This window comes from Cryptotermes secundus, unplaced genomic scaffold, assembly GCF_002891405.2.
Source record: "Cryptotermes secundus unplaced genomic scaffold, Csec_1.0 scaffold247, whole genome shotgun sequence".
Lineage (NCBI taxonomy): Eukaryota > Metazoa > Arthropoda > Insecta > Blattodea > Kalotermitidae > Cryptotermes > Cryptotermes secundus.
In genome coordinates, this window is record NW_019740656.1 from 320,286 (window position 1) to 335,568 (window position 15,283).

General features: G+C 38.3%; 1 protein-coding gene across 1 annotated transcript; it reads right to left on the reverse strand.

Annotated features, from left to right (window-relative positions):
- Nucleotides 1–61: 61 nt before the first annotated feature.
- Nucleotides 62–14,627, reverse strand: LOC111872415. The gene is made up of 6 exons (XM_033754690.1): nt 10,246–14,627; nt 9,494–9,542; nt 6,571–7,500; nt 3,779–3,925; nt 3,438–3,529; nt 62–2,391 (listed from the first exon to the last, which is right to left on the reverse strand). Exons 1-6 carry the CDS (start codon nt 14,550–14,552, stop codon nt 1,386–1,388), a joined length of 6,531 nt encoding a protein of 2,176 aa, XP_033610581.1. The 5' UTR covers nt 14,553–14,627; the 3' UTR covers nt 62–1,385.
- Nucleotides 14,628–15,283: the final 656 nt, after the last annotated feature.

Consider the following 15,283-nt stretch of genomic DNA (forward strand, 5'->3'; position numbering starts at 1 on the left):
ATTTCTCTCCTCTCTCTCCCGAACACACTGCATTCATCTAGTATTATCACCGCGGCTGCAGCTTGCTTTGATGAACTCATTCTGGATACTGAAATGTACTAGGAAAGTCAGGAGTCAGCTCATGCGTGTGTGGTGAAATTAATCTGAGCCCGGCTCCCAAGTCAAGCTCGCCAAGCCGAACAGATAAATGTCCATTTATATGCCAAGAGTGTGGCAAGAGTTTTAAGAAAATCAAACTTCTTAGAGAACATTCTCTTATACATACAAATGGACAATCTTATGAATGTGAAATTTGTTTTAAAACTTTTACACAAGCCAGGTATCTTAAACAGCATCGCCGTACACATACAAGACAACGTTATGAGTGCAAGAATTGTGGCAAACCATTTTTACGTATCGGATATCTGGAACAGCATGCTCATTGTCACACGGGAGAAAAACGTTATGAGTGTAAAGTCTGTGGGAAGAAATTTAAAGACTTCAGTAACCACAAACGACATCTGTACATTCATACTGGCGAGCGGCCCTTTGAGTGCCATGTATGTGGGAAGGGCTTTACTCAAGTGTTCAACTTGAAGCAACATTTACTGATCCATTCAGGATTACGACCTCATGAATGTGAAATATGTGGGAAGAGTTTTACCCAGTTTCACAGTCTTAGGTTACACTCTCTAATTCATACAGGAGAGCGACCTCGTGAGTGTAATGTATGTGGAATGCATTTTAGAGTGGCAAGAAGTCTCAAGAGACATTCTCTTGTTCATACTGGAGAACATCCATATAAATGTAAGAATTGTGGTAAAGGATTCACACAATATAGCATTTTGAAGACGCATTCACTTATTCACACCAGGGTCCGCCCCCACAAATGTGAAGTTTGTGGTAAGGATTTTACAGGGACCAGGAGTCTGAACAGACATTTACTGACACACAGAACATAGATTTTATGTATTTGCTGTAAACATAAGTTACATTCATGATGGTAAGTGTGGGTGTATGCATAAATGTACAAATTAATTACATTAATATGTATATTTGCACAGGAATGTTTAAATATGTACAGTAAATTTCAGAAATAATAAAGATTTGGAATTAAAATATACTTTGTTGATGCCACTGGAATGCCAATGCATATTTCACTTTTTATTTTATGAATATTTTTATGGGAAGCACTCAATTATTCCTTTTTCAGTGGCAAAGTAGAACTGCATAATGGAAATTCATGTTATTTTTCTCTTCTGTGGTCACACGGATTGAGCCCAGGCCCTGTTCTGAGGGTAACTGAACCCTCTTTTCATGCCATACTGACTTTATTTTTGCAGCACAGTAAAACTGTTTCCCATGGTAAACATTCAGGTGTCTTCCTTTCTACATGTTAAAGAAAATCAGTGTCTTGTTATTGGGTGTCCTGTATGAATGTGACTGTGTTTTTTCAAAGATTTTGAAAAAGCAAAGCATTTCATACAAATACTGCAAACATAAGGTTTTTCTCCAGTATGAGTACGATAATGTTCCTTTAAAACTTGCGTGTCGTTAAACCTCTTCTCACACACCGTGCAAATATATGGGTTTTCACCAGTGTGAATNCGATAATGGATTTTAAGTTTTCCCGGTTTGGTGAATCCTTTCTTACATACCGGACATTCATGGGGCTTTTCTCCAGTGTGGGTATGGTAATGTCTTTTGAGAACCTGGGATTCTGAAAATCCTTTCTTGCATACTTTGCACACATACGGTTTCTCTCCCGTATGTATCCGATAGTGGATCTTTAGCTTTCCTTGTTTTGAAAATGCCTTATTACAGACTTCACAGACATGGGGTTTCTCCCCTGTATGTATACGGATATGTATTTTCAAGTCCCCAGAATAAGAAAATCCTCTGTTACATATATTGCAGGTAAATGGCCTTTCACCAGTATGTGAGCGAGAATGGACCAATAAATTACGGGACTGCGTGAACTGTTTTCCGCATACTTCACACACATAGGTTTTTTCTTGCATGCAGTAGTGTTTCTTGAGAGCCAATGATCGCGTGAAACTCTTTCCACACTCCGGACACACATGTAGCTTTTCTTCACTACTATCTGCGGAATGTTCTTTGCTACTACTATCAACAGCGGACCCACGATCACATTCCTGAGTCTGTTCTATGCCATCTGCAAGATTTATAGGTTCTTTGGCACCACTTGTACTGCATTTGTTACAGATATGAATTTTAATCTCCTTGTTTATCAATCCTTTTGACATCTTGAATACTATACCACATTCACTACAAGTACAAATATCTGCAGCACTTTGCAGTTTCTTTCTGTATCTACCCTTGGGCTTGTGTTGTGTTATTGAAGGTGGTTTATTGTTAAAGGCAGCAGATCCTCCTTGAGGACTGTCACATCTGAAGTGAGAAACAGTATTTTACAATAGTAAACTTGCTACAACATGAACTATTACACTGAAGTCGCCATCAACACAAGCAACTTAGGAAATTCAATGGAAATTCATATTGTGAAATGTGTCAATGGAGTCTAATACCAATGAACTATTTAAATGAGAATAATACAGTTTATTTTATTCCAGAGATTGAAAGTCAATACTGCTCATATTTTTGTGCTGTTGTTTAAAAAGTATATCACTTTGAACATGTGAATAACTCTCCAATCATGTTTGTCATGGGAGTGTGGGATGTCGTTATATGGAGAGACAACCACTTGTTGAAATGTTCTATAATATTTATTTTAGTTGCACAATATGCACAGATGAACTTCAGTTTGAAGAATTGAATTCTAATAACATAGTAACAATAGTGAAATCTGTGACACCTTGAATGTTGTACTGAAATGCAACTCTGGACTAGAGTGTTCAACAAGTGGTTGTATTTCATATAACGACATGCCACACTGTTGACAGCGACGTGATTTGAACGGTGAGTAAACAGCCGTTGCTAGGCAAAATCATAAAAAAATATGTTGCTGTCCATATTGTTGTATGCTTTGCCTAGCAGTGGCTGTTTACTTGCTGTTGCTAAGCAATGATACTTTCGTTGTCACTGTAACGTTTGCTTGATTGTGGGCAGTTCCCACAGGAGTACTGATACAGTAATAAGTAGCAAGGGCAAAAAGTCATCAATACATATCACATATATCTTTTACACTTAGAAATTCCTCAGGGAAAGAGAAGATAATCTACCTTACTTTTCTGAGAAACAGGTATGGAGAATAACACCCGGTGACATCTTGTCTCTGGGAAAGTTTATGGTGTAAACAAAACTTCTGAGGCCCTCTACTCTCATTCTTAAGTGTGACATGCATCTACTGTAACGAGTTCTTTACTTGCATAAAATGTACTTCAGTTGCAAATACATGAAAGTATGAATGCTTTACATGAACGTAATTCTTTTCGATCAATATACAGTTTACCAGAGGAGTAAGTGCTGGTACTTACTTGGCTCCTGCGTCCTGACATGGTTCAGTACACTGCTGTATGGTTTTAACTTTATTAATCTCCTTCAATCCTACACCATCATCTGGATTAGTCTACAAAAGCAGAGATTACATACTATTATAATTTAGATTCATAATCAGAGTCATTTATAACTAAAACTGTTTGCTATTATAACCCAAAAACCCACTTGCATGATATGCACAATCCTGAGGCATTTATCCCAGTTTGTACTACAAAATCAGTTTCTTTTGGATCCATCTTAATATTGGTCCCCTTCTTTGTAGACGCTTTTCATCTGAACGTTTTCTGTAGGTACTGTAAGACAACTATGTGACACTCACCTTGTCTTCAATCTCAACTGAAACTAAAGTGAATGGGTCGGGATGATCTTCATCTTTTATGCCAAGTTGTGAATCTTCACTGTGGGAAACCGCCAACAGTGTTTCTCTGTCAATATCTGGTTCCACTTTGATTACCTCCATGTCATTCTGTCAAAATAAATTCAAAACAGAACACATCATTACTTGTGTACTATATAATATCTCTCTTCCCAATGTGCTTAAAAAGACATATATGCCACCCAGTTTTACCAACTGGCTTAGTTAGTGAATCATCAGTCATGGTAAATATAAAATTTACTGGGAAGTTCCTTAAGTCATAGCTCATAAAATAGTACATTAAAACCTTCTGTTGTATGGTATATTCATGGCTAGGCTACATAAGCACAAAGAGTATATCCACCTTTCAGCAATTTACCAAATTGAGTACCCACATTTTGTCCACAGTCTGTGTATTTGCACATGAAATCCTGCCTAGCAACTGTGACAGAATTTTACTTCATGCTCTGTAATTCTTTGATTTATTTTTACCATCCTTAGACAGAATCTGCATTATGTGGTATGGTATGAAGAAGCACATAAGACCTTGAAGTGGACAAATTATTATGCCTCCATAGTTTTTTGATGATGTTATTCATTACTGATGGCATGGTATGTAAATATAGGTCTACAGAATGGTTTCTGCAATTGTTCTGTTTTTTAATACAAACAGTACTAAGGATTTGTAGATATGGTAACTGAATTTTGTATTACAAAATTAAATACAGAAGGACATGTGCATTAGGTCACATTTCCGGCAGTGGATATGTAGCACTGGTTTTGTCCACAAAACTACGTTTTATTCAGTCTTACACAACAGTGAGATTGCTGACAATGGGCCCACACAAACTGACAGGCAGCGAACATCACAAAGTATTCCCACCAGGCCAAATAGATAGTTTCAATTCACAGTATCATTTCTTACAATTTATTTAATGGATCTATGCATCTACTACGTCATATATTTAAAATTATATGATGCGTTACATAAAATTTCGAGATGAATATTTCGTACGAACACTTCGTAATTTAGTTTTATGTTTACTGAAACTGAGTTTCCAGGCTTATTTTGATGTACGAGTACATCAGTCACGAAAGGGGTCTTAATTAAATGTGATTGACGTGCTCATAATCTGTTATGAACAGTTTATAGCTGTTTGTTTATTCCCATATACTTATACGTACACCAAGTTAATTCCAACTTTGTATTAAACGCGTAACGGTACTTACGACTCACATTATGATGTAACTGATTGGTTTGTATCACGTATCTTTTAAATCTTAAAACCAAGAATACCCAGGTCCGTAACAAATTTCAAAGTTATGAATTCAGTATGTATTTATCATCCAGCAAGCTTTGCCTAACCGAACATATCAGCAAGTCAAGGCTAATATGAATTTGAGAACCCAGTCCCAGTAATGTGTGACTAAAATTCGCAATGTGAAGTGCCGTTCTAGTTGTATATAAGTGAGGTTATTAAGGTCCCGTTTTTCGTATTAATGGTGCTTGATTCAGCAGTGTAGCATATATCTCAACAAATGAGAGTTTCAATTTGGAGACGAAAGTTTTTGTGTTTTGTACCTGGTAGAGGTAACAAAACTATCATTTTTACCAGTGTTTTATACGGGTGTGAATGGTCTGTCATCCGATGAGAATATATGTGTCAAGGAACGAAGTGCTGAAGAGAATGTTTCGACTCAAAGGTAAGGAAGTAACAGGAAGACAGAGAAAATTACGTAACATCGAGGTTCATATTTTGTATGCATCATTTCACACACATTATAGCATGCTACATATGTTGCTTTCTCAGCTTAATATCGGCCCAGAAGATGTACACAGTATGTTCCTCGGACACATTAGTAAACTTCTACAGCTTTTACCAGACTGCATGGTATCACAGTCCAGAATATGGTACTGTAGAGTTGTTCAGAACTTTTCAGAAGCAAATATGACAAGGGAATCTTTGTTTGTTTATTTAACAACACACTGTCAATTACAAATTTTGTTGTATTAAAAGTGAAATGATAGGATGATTGTTTGCAGTAACTGCAGTAGTCCAGAAGTCTTCTGGCTAGGATTCATGCCAGGACCTTCAGATTGTGCAGTATGAGTAAAAAATGTAGATACAATTAAGTTGAGGAGTGCCAAATATCTTTTTGAAGTAAAATTTGTGTTCATTCAGAGAATATCAGGGTAACCCCTTTAAATTTTATTTAGGTACTTCCTTTATATTGGTTTTTGGTTTGGGTTGAGAAGGGAATATTAATTAGGATTTTATTTGAGGCAACTGATGTTGAAATAGCGGTACGATCAGTATAGTTTGTAGACTTTATTTATAGTATAAATATAATTAATTTACAGAACAACTATCTCTTAAAACATTCTTATTTGCATTGGTTTGGATTATGTAAACTGTGACATTTGCATGACAAGTTAGTGGTCATGATATTAACAGAACAGCAGCATAAATTAATATTTATTCTAAAAATGCCAAGAACGCAAAATGCAGTTTGTGAAATGTGCTGTGATAGGAATGCAGTTTAGTTTTTTATGGTTTCACGCTGATCCTGCATGCCCCCACCCACATGTCTAACACATTTCATTTCAGTTTGTAAACTGTCATACACCATGAACTGAACCTCAAGAATGTACGCTTTCAGTAGGGAGCATGTGGTGTATCAGAACAGTGTAATCAACAGAGCTTGGTCACTGCTAACAGATGGTGTAATTGTTACAGTTGATTCTCTTTGATCACCTTTGAACTGTCATTTCCATTTCTGATATCCTTCCAGAGCTGTGATTCTCGAGTGAGAACTTGATCTGAATATCTGTACCAGTCACCCATTTCTTTTTTGAAGCGAGTATAAATCAAGTTTGTTTCAGAGATTCCACAAGCCAGTCCTATTTGTTGCTTTATTTGTTCCTCAAGTTGCTGATCAGTTCCTTGTTCAGTAAGAAACCAAAACCTTGATAAAAATTCTTTGTAATGTGACAAGTCTCCCAGCTCCTGAAGGTCCTTTAGCAACTTGTTGAGTTCAATTATCCCTGGAAGAGCGGCAGCCTTGCTGTTCCAAACTTTCCTGACAAAATCAAGCAACTGTTGATTAGTTGTAAGTTGCAAGTTATAGGTTGAATCGGCCAGCAGTTGTTTATATCTTTCTAAGTTTTCGAACATTTCATAAACCTCTGGGAATTTATCCTCAGAGAACGTGAAATATTTTCCCCTGGAACAAAGAACTTCCTGCCAAACTGTATAGTCAGCACTGCGTCCATTATCATCAGACATTACAGCATTTGTGTATACAACAAAAATGCTGTCTTCAAATCTACCATAGTCTTGTAAATTCTTTCTTTGGGTCCACAGTTTTTTTGTTTCACAGAATGACTTGTAATGTCTCAACAGACTGAAGTCTCCTTTCAGTTGAAAAGTCTGTGACTTGTCAATATACTTATTATGGCACGGACGATCTTTCAGCTGAAGAAAAAGCGTTTGCTTTCCAAGTTTCAGAATTATGTCATTAAACAAATATGGGATTTGTTTGTGTGATGCCAAGTGGAATGCCAGCTTTGCATTGATGGCTCGAGTGAACAACAGAGCCGCCACATTAACAGTGAAGAACTCTGCATTCATGTACACCCAGCCGGGTTTCTGCATGGATGTGCATTCTGTGGTCTTTGGGCCAGCCTAGAATACAAAACAGTTTATATATGATTCATATATTCAAGAATTAGTATGAAGTGCAACAATTTGTTTATATTCAGAACTTATTGCTTCCCCATACCATAACGAATCTTAATCATGTGCACTGCAGTAATAATTAAACATAATCCTATCTGGTAAGGCTTCCAGCAAATCTCGTATTTCAAAACAATATTTTCTTTCTAAAGGAAACACTGCTGTTTTGGTGTTGGAACCTGATATGTGGACTCTGGAAGGCTAATTATTACATCTGTCACATATCATGTCTTTATGTTGTTCAACTTATTTTTGTAAAAGGAGTTGCTTTGACTGGGCAGTTGTGCAATTATATGTAATGTGGAGGAAATATGAATTTAGGTTTTGAAGAAAGCAATCTTCTGGGATGTAGCACCATGTAGATATTGTGTTAACCGACGTTTCGGATGAACATATCGCCTCTATCTTCAGGGTAGAAGAAAAAAGGAATGTCCGTTCCTCCGAAACGTCGGTTAACACAATATCTACACGGCGCCACATCCTAGAAGACTGCTTTTCTCATGGTCACCGCCTTGAAAACCTCAAATCTTACAATTTATGTTATGGTTGTTTGGAAATTAGTTCTTATCCTGCTTCCATATTTTGGGGGGAAAAAAAGGAGTCTTATGAGATCACCTTGCTGTCTGTATGTTCCTCTCCCTAACGCTTGAAAGCTGGAATAGTGGAGTCGGAACACACGGCCTTTGCTAGGCAACAGCTCGGTAAACACGTTCCCGCAGCAACGAAAACACGCCCAACAATAGAAGTGATGGATGTGGTGTTTTATGTGCATTTGGGTCACATCAAATATCCAATACGAAGTGAAAGAAAGTAGGCGATTAGCTCTTCTCAGAACTTGTTGTTAAGTTTGTGGTAAATAACCCAAGCCCTTTATTGGCCAGTGTGGGACTTTGGAACAACTTGTTACATTTTAAATTCTGCTAGGAATTCACAGTTCTGTATTTCAGATATTTAGACATATAACAATAATATAACGACAGTATTACACTAAAACATAATATTGTATACTGATAGAAGCCATATGCATGTGTAAAACGCAAATGTGCAGTTACTTAAATGCAATTTTTGGTTTGGGTTAAATTACTCTAAAGGTATCATACTTATTAATGAATGTATTTAACTCTGTATATGATAATGAAGCAGTTTTATTTATTGGAATATTATCAGGGACTTTTATCTGAAAGATAAATGTAAAATTAGATAACAGAATAACTGTACTCGTATACCTACAACTAATCACTTGCTACCATTTGATGTGTCAATTTCTTATATGTTACCTCTTTCCTGTAAAATGTTCTTTTGTTGTACAGAAGGTATGAAGCAACTATATCAAGAAAATAGGAAATTTGAAGTTCTTCTGCATTAAGACACTGTATAGAGTGGTCAGAGGTCCCGGGTTCGATTCCCGGCGCTACTAGATTTTCTGAGAAGTAGTGGGTCTGGAACGGGGTCCACTCAGCCTCTTGAGGATAATTTAGGAGCTACTTGAATGGAAAAGTAGCGGCTCCTGTCTATAAAACTGAGATTAACGTTGCGCTGACCATGCGACACCCTCTATCCGCAAAAGTTGGCACTAACTTCTCCGACAAGCGACGGTAGCTCGGTCGGTATAGTTCGCTTGCGGACTACAGGCCACGAAGTTTGTTTTATAGGAAGATATAAATGTTTCAAAGGGACATACTGTCTCAATCTTCAGAGTTCCTCTGCAACTTCAGTAACCACGTACCAGACTACATACACAGTGACATAAATCAGAAAACGACAAGGCAAGAATATGGGAAAGATTGTGCCAGAAATCGGCTAGTTGCAGTGTGAGGAAGTTTGTGCACTATTTAGGTTGTTAAAACAGAAAACGACAAGGCAAGAATATGGGAAAGATTGTGCCAGAAATCGGCTAGTTGCAGTGTGAGGAAGTTTGTGCACTATTTGGGTTGTTACTTACTGTAGGGATCTGCCCCTTGTAGCTGCTACTGACGAGCGGCATGTCCGTTCTGAAACCACAAGAAACCACGTGATAAGTTGAGAATTGCAGGCGAAACTTTCGGTCCGCTGTAGCTGACGTTCCTGTAGGTTCTTCGAATTTCACTCTTACGTAACTTTGACAGTCATACGAAATGTTTCACATATTTGGAGCCCCTCCCGTAGATTTACATCGATAAAGCAAGCCCAGAACACTCGCTATTGGCCAAACTTAAAATCATAGATTTCGCATAAGTTCCAGCTCTGCTCTGCGAACTCAGAGTTTTTATGCTTTTGTTCAGATTCAGTTAATGCTTTTAATTGGCTGTTGGGTGATCACATTCCTTTGTGTAATATATAAGAATTCAGTTTCTACATCAGAGTAAACACGCTTTATTTTCTGCGCGTAGTGTGTCATTATGTTTCTATCAGAATCGACTTACCGATATCTCGTTGAACGCACGCGACTTTGGTTTCCCCGCGTAACTTTGCCTACTCGAGGTGTAACGTACCTCCAGAGATGCTTCAGACACAACAGAAAGACAAAATTGCTTAATGATCTATACGGAAATACAGTAATAGGAATTTATTCCGGCGATCATACGAAACACATAAATTCACTACAGGGAAATTGCAGTTTTTTCACCTTAAAATAAGTGGCAGTTATAGTTACCAGCTTGCTTTAAGGGGTTAAACTGTTGAATATAGATCTACGAGTAAGTTAAGTGTACTTACAGCACAACACGTCCTTTGCTGCCATCGACAGCGCTCTGTCGCTCACTTCTGTTGACTGACAGCTGCTTTCGCAATTTGCTGTTTTCAGATATCCCATCCGGTTTCATCATGATGTTCGGCTTCATCATTACGGAATCGAACCCAGTATCAAGACTAACATGTCTTTGCATTCTGGGAAATCTTTTGAGATCCCCAACAGAGTGAGGCTTCAGTTGTTTCAGGAACGTTGTTTCCTCTGTTCTTCCGTTGTGGGCCCACGAACGTTTGCTCTCGCCTGTTGTGTCTTCTACCTGTAGTTCCTTATCATTATCCGATGAATCATCAGTTCGATCCTGCAGAAAGTTTCCTTTGCCATGTCTTCCGACTCCCGGCCTCTTGATCCCAGTTGCAGTTGCAGGATGCTGCACACCATCGCTGTCCGCGTGGATTTCATTTCGACTTGTGTTTTGAATTTCTGTTTGTCTTGTATCCGTCTTTATTCCCGTCTTCACGTTCATCAACTTGGTCAGTTTCCTTGCTTCTGTGTGACAGTTATCAATCTCGGAAACTGCTGACTCATTCCTAAATTCTTCCCCGAGATCATTATCATTTCCCTTGTTCCCCACATTTGTTTTCTCGTTTTGTTTCCCTCCACAGAAGTCCACATTTTGTGCCCTGAAGCTAGTTGTGCCTTTCCATGTTTCTGTTCTTTTGATGAGACCCGTGTTATCGTCTCTGAACTTCTGTAATTCACATTGTTTAGAAAGGAAACCTTCCTCGGCAGTTCTCTTCCTCTCCGTGAGTTCCATTAATTCCTCCACTTTCATCTTTAAGTTCATTCCGAAATCAGTATTATCACAACTTGGCCCTTGGAAATCTTTAATTTTTCTCATTAACTGCACATTGAATTTTCCCGTTTGTGTTTCCGAAACATTTCCCAATATCTCGTTTTCTTCTTCTTCCAAACGATCTCGTTTTTTAATTAACGGCATCGCCATCAGTTTCACATTTTCTTCTGTCACTTCTTTTGTCTCAGGATCCTTTTCCTGCAATTTTTTCCCAGTGTCACAATTTTCATTCTTGAGTTTCAGAGACACCTTTTCTTTGACTTGCATATCTTTCTCCAGTCCTCCTATTCTCTCTGTTAACCTCTGCATTTCTTTTACCCCTGCCCGTATCTGATCTCCATATACATCACACGACTCTCTCAGGCTCTTGATTGTTTGTTCTTTACTTAGTAATTTCATTTCCAAGTCACGGGCTTTGCCCGCTACGATATGTATTTCTTCTTCTGTGTTAATTAATTTATTCTCCAACTGTGCATTTTCTTTTTCCATATTCTCTAAAATTACTTTCTTTTCGTGTAGCTGATCTTCGAGATTTCTGTTCATTTCCATTTGACTTTTCGTCTGCATTTCCACGGTCTGTAACTTGTGTTCAATAAATGTAAAGTCATTCAAGAGGCCCTTCCATTCTTCTGTTTTTTCGTTCTGGGCTATTTCTTGCTTCAGTCTTTCTATTTCTGATTTCTTCCATTGGAATTCTTTCCGAAGCTTTTCATGTTTTAAGCTGTGAATATCTGTTTTTCTCTTCTCCGCGAGTTCAGTTAGTCGCCTGTTTTCATCTGTAAATTGATTTATTTCCTGTTCGAACTCCTTCAGTTCTTTGCCAATATTTCCATTTTGCTCTGTCACGTGTTGTAACATAGATTTCTTCTCTTGCAGACATTTTCTCATACGTGAATTTTCTTCTGTAAGACGCTCTGCTTCTGTAACAATCTCTACAGAACGTTTCCCAAGCTTCACATTTTGGTTAGTGAGGTCTTCTATTTGTGTTATCTCACTTTGCAGTTTCTTCGCGAGTCTTGAATTTTCTTCCGTAAGCTTTTCTGTCATTGATTCCTTCTCCTGCAGTTCTTTTCCGAGCCGTTTATTTTCATCTGTAATTCGAGCTATTTCGGGTAATTTCCCATCCAATTCCTTGCTCAATAATTCATTTTCTTTTGCCAAGCTTTCTGTCTCTTGTTTCTTATGTAGCAGTTCGCTTGTTAGCTGCAAATTGTCCATCGCTAATCTTCCTGTTTCTGCTTCTTTCTCTTGTAACGCCTTGCCAGTAACAACATTTTCTTCCGTAAGTTGCTCAGTCTTCAGTATTTCCTTCTGCATATCCTTTCCCAGCCCTACATTTATTTCTTTTATGCGTTCCTTCTCTGTTTTATAATCGTGTAGTCCCTTTAATAGGAGTGTAGTTTCTTCTGCGAGGCGCTCAATCTCGTCAGCGCTTTGTTCTACTTCTCTTGCATAGCATATATTTTCCTCTGTTAATAGTTCTATCTTTGACCCTTTAGACTCTAATTCTTCACGTATCCGCGAGTTTTCTTCTGTGATGGATTCTGTCCTTCGTACCTTTTCTTGCAGCTCCGTTTCGAGTCTTACATTTTCTTCTGTCAGACATTCGATATCAGATTTTTTGTGCTGTAGTTGCTGTCCGAGTATCATATTTTCTTCCGTCAGTTTCCGCATCACTGCCACACTCTCCTGTAAGTTTCTTTCCAGTTGTGAATGATCTTCCTTGATGTTGTCTATCTTGAGGTTCTTCTCTTCTTTTCCTCTCCTGAGTCGTGTTATTTCTTCTGTTAGGTGTTCTTCCTCCAGACACTTTTCCTGTAATTCTTTCCAGATATCTGCATTTTCTTCTGTGATATGTGTTATCTCTTTTTCCTTCTGTTGTAATTCGTTATTTAATCGTGAATTGTCTGCAGTGAGGCACTCTATAATGGAGTCATTATCTTTAAGTTTTTCACGAAGACGTTCATTTTCTTCTGTCGCTCCCTCTATCCTCAGTTCACTTTCCTGCAGTTGTTTGTCAAGCCGAATGTTTTCTCCTGTCAGACTTACTGTCTTCGCCTCATTTTCGTGTAAGATATTCTGAATGCGTGTATTTTCCTGTGTCAAGCATTCTATCTCTGTCATTGTTTCGTGCAGTATTTTCGCATGACACGCACTTTTCTCTGCCAAGATTTCAATTTCGTGTTCCTTTTCCTGAATTACTTTACAATAATGTGTATTTTTTTCTGTAATTGCCATTATATCTGCTTTCTTGTCGTGTAATTCTTTTGAGAGTCTTTTATTTTCTTCAGTCAGATGTTCTATTTCTTGTACCTTTTCCTGCAATGCCTTTCTAATGTGTGTGTTTTCTTTTTCTAGCCTTTCTATTTCGGGTTCCTTTTCTTGTAGTTCTTTACTAAGGCGCATATTTTCTTCTGTCAGCTGTTCTGTCGCTGCTTTCTTGTCCTGTAGTTCACTGCGAAGTCTTTCGTTTACTTCTGTCAAGACTGTTAAAGCTTCGTTCCCAACTTGTAATTCTTTACTCAGATACACATTTTGTTCCGTCGTGAGAGCAGTTTCGGATTTCTTCTCATGCAGTTCTTTATCAAGATGTGTATTTTCTCCTCTCAACATCTCTGCCTCGGTTTCACTTTCTCGCAGCAGATTTGCCAATCTTGCATTCTCGCACTTCAGACGGTCTGTATCCGACTCCTTCCCGTGAAGTTCCTTTTGAATCCGCGCAATTTCAACCTCAAGGCGTTCTGCTTCTGACATTGTCTCTTGCATTGATTTTTCAAGACGCGTATTTTCACCTAAAAGATCATCCATCTGTGATCGTTTCTCACGAAAATCTTCCTTTAGCTGTGAATTACGGTTTGCAAGGTTTTCTGATTCTTGTTCCTTCTCCTCCAGTTCCTTCTCATATCTCATGTTTTCTTCTGTTAAGCGTTCGATGTCCATTTCCTTTTCCTTGAACGCCTGTCTAAGCAGCTTATTTTCATCTGTCAGAGTTTCGAGTTGTGGCTCCTTTTCCTGCAGTGCTCTATCGAATCTCATATTTTCATCTCTTAGTCTCTCTTCTTCCTTTCGCTTTTCATGAAGTTCCTGTCGTAGACGCGAGTTTTCTTCTGTGAGTTTATGAATTTCCCACTCTGAATCCTCTATAGTCGCTGTGAGTATTGTATTATCATAGATCAATTTTCCTTCAGAATCACTCATTTTTCCTTTAAGGTCAAAGTTATCGCCTGGAATGTTTTCCAGCTCCTCTTCACTATGTACACGCAGTAGTAGTCCACGTTTTGTGCTATTCAGAAGTCCCACGATTTCTGTATTTTTGTTTGTCAAGCTTAGAAATTCTGCGTCAGTTCTCTGCAACTTCAGTTCCAGAAGTCTGTTCTCTTCCTTTACGCGCTGTATGTCTGTTTCCTTTTTCTGCAGTAATGTTCCTAGCTCCCTGTTTCCATCGGAAATAACCGCAGTTTCCCTATTCTTCGACTGCATTTCTAAATCTAGCAAATTGTGTACGTCCCTGAGGTGACATATTTCCGTCTCTTTATCACGCAGTTCTGTTTCAGCAGCCGAATTTTCATTTCTCAGGCGCTGTGCTTCTGTTCCTCGCATTTCTAACTCCTTCGCAAGCTTCTCCTTCTCCGACGCTAGGCGATACACTTCGGTTTCCTTTTCCTGTAACTTTCTGGAAAGTTTCCGCTTTTTCTCTCTCAGTTCGCTAATCTCCATTTTCTTGTCTTGCAACATTTTCCCACGTTTTATTGTTTTATTTTTTAGTGCCTGAATGGATTGGACCTCTGGTTCTGCAGTTTGTGACTGGCTTTCTTGATCCGTGTTCCAGCATATCAGCGGTTCCCCTTCTGTTTGTGTTACTCCAGACGCCCACTTAAGATCATGTGTGGTTGGCTTTCCGTCCAACTGTTCCACTCCTTCATCAAGCAGAATTTCAACAAATCCCGAATTTTCATCTTCGATGTTTGAACTTCGTTCATTTGTTCCTGCCTGGAAAGAGAAACCATTGGCCGTATATTTGGGAAAGAAGTTTAGATTTTGTATAGGTTTATGTTTTACATGGACATAAAATTATAATTTTGTCTCTGGTTTTGTATGGACTTGAAACTTATTTTCCAACATTAAGGGAAGAACGGAGACTGCGGGACTTTGAGAACAGGGTGCTAAGGGGAATATTCGGAGATAAGAGGGTTTACGTTACAAGAGAATAG